The sequence below is a fragment of the Echiichthys vipera genome (assembly GCF_963691815.1).
Source record: "Echiichthys vipera genome assembly, chromosome: 18".
Taxonomy (NCBI): Eukaryota; Metazoa; Chordata; class Actinopteri; order Perciformes; family Trachinidae; genus Echiichthys; species Echiichthys vipera.
In genome coordinates, this window is record NC_139843.1 from 2,850,523 (window position 1) to 2,860,522 (window position 10,000).

The 10,000-nt window shown below is 48.2% G+C and overlaps 1 protein-coding gene across 1 annotated transcript in view; it reads left to right on the forward strand.

The window, feature by feature from the left end:
- The window catches only part of fmnl1b (formin-like 1b), a gene marked incomplete at its 5' end in the record, with an annotated part of 35,664 nt that overhangs the window by 2,074 nt on the left and 23,590 nt on the right, over positions 1-10,000 (forward strand). Inside the window, 2 exons of the mRNA XM_083933451.1 lie at positions 9,263-9,346; positions 9,860-9,943. Of these exons, the coding sequence (XP_083789577.1) occupies positions 9,263-9,346; positions 9,860-9,943 (168 nt within the window). The remainder of the gene's footprint in view (positions 1-9,262; positions 9,347-9,859; positions 9,944-10,000) is intronic.

Genomic DNA, 10,000 nt, shown 5'->3' on the forward strand with positions numbered 1-10,000 from the left:
ATAGATAGATGGATAGATAACTTTATTTATCCCTGAGGGGAAATGAGGTCGTCATAGCAGCGGTACAAAACAATCAGAAATATAAAGTATAAACTACAATAAGAACAGTAACGCAGATTTAAAACATTATATTACAAATAAACTCTGTGGATTGGCAAATGTGGTTGTGTTCAGGCTCAACAGGAACAGACACCTGGTTACCAACAGATTTGAGTAATTTGCAACCAATCTTGGCCGCGTTTCACTAAACCTATGGTAGAGACAGCAAAGTTATATTTGTTGCACTCGTGATATTTAAATCTTGCTGCTTCAGTCGAACCCAGCGCTGCACGTGAGCTGCTGTGCTTATTTGTCTGTGCACAGGAATTTGTTTAAGAGACGATGTCGACGTAAACAAAGTTGTTTCACTGCAGGCTGAAAAGTTTGAATGTGCAAAGTGTCTGAACTGACAGACGACTGGACGAACCTGAACAAAGAGCAAACACAACATTTGTACATTTAGTGGTGTTTGTTACATTTTAGGTCATTATCAGGCTGAGGTCACGGCAACCACATCTCTAGTTTTGGCATTTATACCATTTATAGAAGTTAGTGTTGAGCCTGGCGGCGTTCAGGAGCTATGATGTTTTTTCTAATATAACATTGGGGCCCCCTCTCGCTAAAGTACAGATGTTTCCCCTTTCATTTGACCGGAGCTCTGCGTGAACACCGTAGCATCATTGAAGGGGAGTCCAACATGTTTTATGCCCACCAGGGCACTGCAGCTACTGCAAAAAGCAGATTTGTACACAATATAAAATGGTGGAAAATCTTGAAGCTAATGGGTGTGGCTTATATGGAAAGATGGGTCCATACCTGCAGCACTGTAGGTTCAAAAGTTACAGCCGAACTCTTTATAGCGCCACCAATGCACCCATGGCACCATGACTTCAGGAGTGGAGGCTGTTACAGCAGCGGGTTCAGGCCCTCAGTTGGGGACTGACACGTGTTGCACAGTCGAGGTCATCAGCAGAGTACTGTGGTTGCATTTTTTATTTCAGATCAGGTTTTTTTCTAATCAACAGTTCAACAGCCGATCATGCTTTTTGCAAATTCATTCATCTTCAGCCTCTTGTCCCTGTCGGGGTTGTGGGGGGCTGGAGCCGATCCCAGCTGACATCGGGCGTGAGGCGGGGTCCACCCTGGACAGGACGCCAGTCTATCACGGGACACATAGAGACGAACAGAGACAGACAACCATTCACACCTACGGGTGATTTAGAGTCATCAATGAACCGAACACCTGCACGTCTTTGGACTGTGGGAGGAAACCGGAGAACCCGGAGAAAACCCACGCAGACACGGGGACAACATGCAAACTCCACACAGAAGGGCCCCAGCCGGGATTCAAACCAGGAACCCTCTCGCTGTGAGGCGACAGTGCTAACCACCACAACCTCTTGTCGCCCTATTTGCAAATTCCTTCCCCACGACTCACTCAAAGCCTCATTGACAAAATCGTCAAGTCAGCAGCGAACATTCCTCCACCGTAACTTGATTTCCTCTGCATTCCCTCCCTGAGCTGTTTGTTGTCTCCTGTTTTTGTTTACACGACACACTGAGCTCATGCCTTCGTGGTGACGGACTTGAGTGTGACAGACGCCGCTGCTATGTTCAGTATGTGGCGGGACGACCTGCCGCACGGTGAACTGCATTCCTCCTGTCGTCTCTGAGGTGTGTTGTGACCTCACGTCGAGCTGATCTGTGCTTTGATTTGAGCGTGACACACACACACACACACACACACACACACTCAACGCCCTGGTTTACAGTGACAGTGACAGTGAGCGTGTTACGGAAACGGCCTCCTGACACTCAGAGGTGAATGGCGATCAATGAAAGCCCTGATACACGCTGCTCTCTTCCACTGAGGCGGTTCAGTCGATGAGTGTGAGGCTGAAAATCTCCCAACAGTTCAATCATCTCTGCTGAGGAGCTAATGGGCCTCTGTTCGATAGGAACTCTCTGAACCGTGCTGCTGTACGTTTCATTCAGACCTTTACAGTTACCGTATTTCCCGCACTATGAGGCGCACCGCGTTATAAGGCGCATAGAACAGACGCTACAGTGGAGGCTGGGGTCACGTTCTGCATCCATTAGATGGAGCTGCGCTAAAGGGAACGTCAACACAACAGTCAGGGGAGGTCGTCTTGTTGCTTCCTCCACTTCGGCACCATTGATTGGTTCATGTTCAACTCTCTGGCTGCTGCTCTGTTCCCGTGTTCTACTGCGTGACTAATGGCCTTGAGTGTAAACTCTGCGTCGTAAGCGTGTCTCTTAACAGGAGCCATTTTGGGCTCTTTACACAAACACACACATGGAAATGAAGCGGCACGCTTCACGCAGTCGTATATCTCAACATGCACCGCGCGTTACTTCTTCTACGGGGAAAATAGAGTCGGCGGCTGCTCACCGTAGTTGGAGACCTGTTGTGGCTCAACATTGGTCCATATATAAGGAGCACCGGGTTATAAGGAGCACTGTCGGCTTTTGAGACATGTGAAGGTTTTTAGGTGCAACTTATAGTGCGGAGAATACGGTACTTTTCCACACATTCAGGCCAAAAGAAGAAGAAGTGTGGTAGCAGCTGTGTAGCCTCTCGACGCCCACCAGTCTCTACAGCGTTGTCAGCTGTTTAATTCACTGACTGATGACTTGAGCTAAACTCCAGCCTAGAGAATTGTGATCTGCTGTCACTGAATCGGACGCATCGACCCAAAAATACATTTTGAGATTAGCTCCTAACAGCTATGCGGATGCAGCTGTTTGGATATAGACGCTTGTCTGTTGGTTGTGTTTTACGGTAGCGGTGCTTTGAGTGGCTGAAAGGAGGAAGAAGGAGGCCATACCCATTTCTCATGTGATCTACCAAGTAATACAAGATTTATTTATGAATATGTTGACTCTGTTTGGAGGCGTTCCAACTGTTTATTTTTCTCGGTGGCACCGGCAGCGCACCTTGAAGCTGATGCTGGCTCTGGTGCTGGTGTTTCTGGTGTTCCAGTTGCCGTACACGGTGGTGCTGTCACGTCAAAGGGCGGGTCAGTTCTGCGGCCTTCTGTTGGAGTACAGCGTCCTGCATCAGCGTCGACCGCTACATGGTGGTGTCTCGAGCGTGCTTCTTCTTCTCTTGTCTCCTGAGAAAGTCGTTAGCATCTCATATCCGTGTCGTACACACGGTAAATTCCCTCTGTGTTGCCTTGTACCCTGGTGTGAGGTCGTGAGATGACCACTGCGATGAATGAATGTGACGGCAGCGTACGTCTCGTGCCGGCTGCTGCAGGTTTCTCTGCTCCAGCGCGTTGTGAGGCTGCAGTCTTGTATGGAGTGCGTTCTTTCACGCGCAGAAACAAAGCAGGCGTCACTCTGCAGCACTTTAAACCGTCGGCTGCGTCTGAAATCATTTCTGAACAAACCCCCAGCGTGCGTTTTCGCTGCATCACTTTTGCATCCCACCAAATGTAGATCGCCCCTCTATCTTCTGCTGAGTCTGCAAAGCAAATCTCCTGTGCTTAACGGAGAAGATACCCCGTCTGCATGCAAACCAGCCTGCCCGTGTGTGTGTGTGTGTGTGTGTGTGTGTGTGTGTGTGTGTGTGTGTGTGTGTGTGTGTGTGTGTGTGTGTGTGTGTGTGTGTGTGTGTGTGTGTGTGTGTGTGTGTGTGTGTGTGTGTGTGAGAGGAGGTAAAAGTGATGCTGCAAACCGTCACCGGTCTCATTCTGCAGACGCTCAAAGTGCAAAGAGGGAGAGAAAGTGACAGACGTCCCTCAGAGGTGTGGATGTGAAAGGTGGAGGATGATGTTTGTGCGTGCTCTTAAAGCCCGTGGGTTTGAATGGGAGCAGCGTTTCATTGACGCCTCGTTCACACGGTGATGGACGTGTCTGATGGCTCCGCAGAGGGAATCAATGTGAAAGCATCAGGAACCTGCTCTCTGCTCACCACAGTCACGGCGTCCTCATTTACGTAGAGCACTTCTCCATCTGCGCCTTTACATAACACTTTGCATGGATCCCAACAGGGAACGCGGCAGAGGGTGGAATTGTAAATGTGCATCTGTGGATTTGTGTACTGTGTTTGTTTGAGAGACACAAGAAGAAGAGAGGACGACACTGACGACTCTGCACTTTTAGCACGTTCCGACATTTTAAGTTGAGTTCAAGTTAACTAAAATCTTTACATAGACTTTTAAGTATTTAGAAGAAGAAGTATAAACTTATTTAATTCCACCCCTTTTTAATGAATAACTTCCGTTTCTCATTCTTCAATGATCCTTGTTCTGTATCTAACAAAGCTTCATTCTGCTACAAAGATGTTTATTTTAATTAAATATGATATTATAATAACACACACACACACACACACTGAAGATGACACAGAGTACAATATAGCTGCTGCTATATAAACATACACACACACATGGACGTACACACACATGTACATACACACACACACGGACGTACACACACATATATACATACATACACACTGACGTACACACACACTTAAACTAGGAATAGGAGGAAGAGGAGGAGGAGAAGGAGGAAGCGGAGGAGGAGGAAGAGGAGGAGGGGGAGGAGGAGGAGGAGGAAGAGGAGGAGGAGGAAGGGGGGAGGGAGAGGAGGAGGAGGAGGAGGTGGAAGAGGAGCAGGGGGAGGGAGAGGATGGAGAGGGAGAGGAGGAGAAGGAAGAGGAGGGTCCGGCTCTAATTATTCAGCCTCTGCTGCAGAATCAGCTGCTCTCTGTTCACATGATGAATCCATTGATCCGTCCTTTTGGGATCGTCAGCACGTTTAGTGTGTGTGTGTGTGTGTGTGTGTGTGTGTGTGTGTGTGTGTGTGTGTGTGTCCCGTTTCTGCTGAATCCCACCCTTCGTCCTCCTGCTGTGCGTCGGAGCCTCATGTTGAATCCCAAATGTTGTTTTTCCACGTCCCGTGTTTGTCGCTCGTCCGTCAGCATCAACAGTTTTTAAAAAGCTGTAAAAATGTCACAGATTTTACTCTTTAACGCCTCTTTGATCGGCGCAGTCGGAGCCTGGAGAGTCTGAGGGATTTGTGAGAGAGAGAGTGAGACGACGTGCTTTCACACTTAATATGTGAATCCAAATATCACACACACGTCTTGAGATGATGTGCATTCAGATGTTTTACCTAAAAAATGTGAGGCAAGATTAAAGAGAAGGGGTTCACAAAGTTCAACAGTGACTGCACATTTTTACATAAGGGGGTTTTTGAATCGCTTCCAAAATCTGAAGACGCAGTTTGACTCGATCTTCTGCTGAAAGTGTGAAACCAGAAGCGCATCTCAAGAATCCATATCACGCAGAACATCAACAAACGCATCCAAATATGAAATTTGATGACTAAGGGCGCCCTCCCACTGTGCCTCTGTCCCGTGCCCCGTGCTTTAGGGTCCTTGTCCCCCCCTCCAGGCCCGTTTGTACTCACACTACCTGGGCCTCGGAGAATGCTTCTCGCTGCCTATACGTCATCACGCCGTAACACGTCACACGCATTGATGACGTCATGGCGATGCGTGGCTTTGTTTCCAGATCTTTCCGTAGACCTCGGAGTTTTTGTGCGTCTTGTCGACTGTTTTTGAATCTTTTCATCGACCAAATCTGCAGTAAACACTCCACCTCCGCATCACACCAACGTGAACCTTTCACCGCCATTGTTTGAAATGTCCGCGCATGGTCCCTCCTTCTTTTTTCTACGTCCCAACAGGCGCACAGGAAATGACCTCAGAACCGCCGTAGGCCTCGTGCTCGTACACGTGCGCACGCTTGTGCTCGTACACGTGCAAACGTGCTTTACTAAAGCCCACCTCTCCCAAACGGGCCGTGGACGGCAAGCGTGCCGCTCCTAGACGTGGTACGGTTGCACTCACACTGGTCAAAGGAACCAGACTTTAGCCGTGAAAGGTACGGAGGAACAGTGGGAGTGCGTTCCCTGTTTCCTCAGAGGCTGAATCAGTGCTGCTCAACTATTACAAAAATCTTAATCACAATTATTTAACAGGATTACTACGATCCACTTTGGAACACGTCATTCTTACGGTTATGAAACTGTGATGTTACACAACCGCGGTTATGGAAAAATCAGTTAATCCCGACTCCCCTGCTGTTAAACCTCTTGCGTTTATTCAACTTTCATAAACAACAAGTCTCCCGTTCCAACACAGTCTCAAATCTTGTCGTTCCTCTTGTTAGACGTTTTCTTTTTAAGTTAAAGCTCAAGTTCAAACACCTTTATTGATCCCAGGGGGCAGCTCAGTTCAGCAGTCCACAGACAAACTGAGTGGGCGTATAGGAAACAGACTGGACACAGAGTGAGAACGTCAGGGATAAAAACAATAGACTGGGCGTCGAGTGTGAGGTTCAAAATGAGAAAAGTAGGAGTAAATATGAATACAGATAAATAAACCAAAATTAAAGTCTACATAAATAGGTAAGGTTGGTGATACATAAGCGATACAAACTCATATATTATGAACTTGTATTAAGTGTTTATTACCAAAGACGACTGTCGGGGTTTAAAAGCCTGACAGCAGACGGAATAAAAGACATTTTGTTTTTTGTTTTGTTGCGACGGCCTGATGGCATTTATCTGAATTCCGGGGAGAGGACGACACGGTGGTGGTAAGCACTGTCGCCTCACAGCGAGAGGGTTCCTGGTTTGAATCCCTGCTGGGGCCCTTCTGTGTGGAGTTTGCATGTTGTCCTCGTGTCTGCGTGGGTTTTCTCCGGGTTCTCCGGTTTCCTCCCACAGTCCAAAGACGTGCAGGTGTTCGGTTCATTGATGACTCTAAATCACCCGTAGGTGTGAATGGTTGTCCGTCTCTGTTCGTCTCTATGTGTCCTGTGATAGACTGGCGTCCTGTCCAGGGTGGACCCCGCCTCACGCCCGACGCCAGCCCCCCGCGACCCCGACAGGGACAAGAGGCTGAAGATGAATGGACGTGGTCATTTTGGTCAACAATTTTTTGGGCTTTTTGAAATAAGTCTGATTATTTTGGAGCACACCTTCACTATTCTGTTCAGACGCTTCCTGTCCTTCACTCAGACGCCATCGAACCAGCAAATAAAAGAGAAGGTCAAAAGACTCTCTCTGATCAAACATGGCTCAGATTTTGTTACGAACATTGAAGGATTTGATCTTCCTCAGTAAACCACCGTCTTCTTCACTTTCAAAGGTTTGTTTTCGACCCCAGTGTCATAGAAACCTCGTCGACACGCCCCACTCGCTCTCTGTGACCCTAAATGCACCGCAGAATGATTTTGGTATTAGAAGATTATTTAATGTGAAAGAGAAACAGACGTTTTAAGGAGCTTTAAAGCATTTCCTCTAAAAGCACCATCAGAGTAAAGTCCAGTTGTTTGTCTGTCGTGCAGCAGGTCAAATATACCCAGCACGTATTGACCCAGCCGCTCCGTTCATTAGGCCTGATCTATCCGACTCACATCAGCCTCACCACACATTGATTCACTGCGGCCTGTCTGGAATTTGCTGTGCACTTGTTTTTCAGCATCGTGTCTGCACAGTGTTTTAGCGTCCACGTGTTGCAGCGTCCAGACAGCCTCAGCTTTCACGCAGCGACTCTGTACACCTCCAAAAAACACTGTAAAAGATCACTTTTGTTTTTGTTCTGCGGTTCAGCTGGGGCTTATCTCTGAGGTAGAGTGAAGTCCGCACCAAAGTACCCGCGGCTGGACACGGTGGACACACACACACACACACACACACACACGGGAGAAAGATAAGATGTGAGGAGGAGATGTAGCGTTTGAGCAAAGGGAGGAGATAGAGGACTGCGTGCCGTCCTTGAGTGGGTGTCTCCTGTCACCTAGCCCAGTTTCATGTGTGTGTGTGCGCGTGTGTGTGTGTGTGTGTGTTATAATTAGCATGGCTGATGTGTCTGTTTGTTATATGGGACACCACCAACGCGTGGGAAGTGTGTGTGGCGAGAACCTTTCGTCAGGACGTCTCAGAGAACAAATTAAACTTTCTCCTTATCTGCCGTTGTGTTTTTTTTATCATCCTCATGAACAGAGTTTGACCACGTCAGCTGACGGAGGTTTGGCAGCGTGCGTTCTTGTCAAGGTGCAGGATCAGCTCACGAAAAGCAACATTTCAGATATTTAGTTTATTCTTCTTGACGTCCCGTCCGCTCAAGAATGTGTTTTTCTTCTGTTTGTGTCCTTTTAACACGTCTGACACTGACTCAAGGGGTTTCTATCAGCGTTCGTCTCTGCAGAGGTGTTTCCAAACGTCTCCAGCAGCTTCAGTTGGTCCGTCACTGACCCGTGAACCAATCAGCTGTCGGATCTGTGAAACGCTGTTGGGCGGGGAACGACTCGGAGGCCTGTGCTCTCTGACTGCCCTTCTAGTTATTTTATATCTTTTATTTAAAACATGATGTCTTCTGGCTACACGGTGCTGTAGTGGTTAGCACTGTCGCCTCACAGCGAGAGGGTTCCTGGTTTGAATCCCGGCTGGGACCCTTCTGTGTGGCGTTTGCATGTTGTCCCCGTGTCTGCGTGGGTTTTCTCCGGGTTCTCCGGTTTCCTCCCACAGTCCAAAGACGTGCAGGTGTTCGGTTCATTGATGACTCTAAATCACCCGTAGGTGTGAATGGTTGTCTGTCTCTGTTCGTCTCTATGTGTCCTGTGATAGACTGGCGTCCTGTCCAGGGTGGACCCCGCCTCACGCCTGATGTCAGCTGGGATCGGCTCCAGCCCCCCGCGACCCCGACAGGGACAAGAGGAGGAAGATGAATGAATGAATGATGTCTTCTCAGTGTTTTAACGACACTTCTTCATTAATGTCAGAATGTCTTTGATCCTCTGTTGTTGATGTAACCAATCAGCAGCCGTCGCTCTCCTGACAGAACTATAAGCTTTTGTGTCTTTTCGTCTTGTGTTGCACCTCGGCCGGTTGAACGAGCGGCCAGACCAACATCGTGCACGTTAAACAATCAAACAAACGTACCTGCAACTGTGAACATTATCCCGTTTAGATGCTAAGTGCTGCTAACGCTACACGGCGAGGGTTTGTTTTTGAATGCTAGCGGAGCGTTTCTGTTCTCAACCGGACGTTAAAGCAGCTTCTTTTACAAACGTCTGGAGCCGTGAGAGAGAAACAACGACCATAAATGTTTCCTGTCATGCAGCAGGTTCGATTTCTCCTTCCTTCAGACAGTTTCTGTGTGTTTCTCTGTTTTCAGAACACGATGAATCTCCCTCCGGACAAGGTGAAGATCCTCAGTCAGTACGACAGCGAGAAGAAGTGGGACCTGATCTGTGACCAGGTGGGTCGGCCCGGTCCGTCACCGTTTAGGGTTAACGGGCAGTGGAAATACAGTATCAGCAGTGTAGGCCAATCAATACACCCATACATAAAACTGTAATCCTCACACACACACACACACACACACACACACACACACACACGTAGAAACCACAGGGGAGGTCCATAACACCCTGCGACGTGACGGGACACCTGTCACCGTCACACAGTGTCCCACTCAGCTCTTCTTCAATGCCACGTAATTATAATTGCACAAAGTAGACGCCAAATTATTCCTCCATGATCCTCGAAACCTGTTAAAATGAAGAAAGCTGGGACGGGTTCAGCTGGACAGGTGTGTGTGAGAGTAACGGCTGCAGCGCTGTCGGATCATTTCTGGCAGCTTGTTAAGATCAAAACCATTTGCATAAGAGCCGCTGTGTAATCAGACCGCCTGTGTGAGACCCCCGTCCCTCTCGCTGCAGCACCGCAATCAAATATAAGTAGGTGTGTGTGTGTGTGTGTGTGTGTGCAGGAGCGGTTTCAAGTGAAGAATCCTCCGTCGGCGTACTTGGAGAAGCTGAAGAGTCATCTGGATCATGGAGGAGTCAGTCGGAAGGTAACAGACCCCAGGCTGAATAACAGACATGGACGTAGCTAACAGCTAGCATGAAGT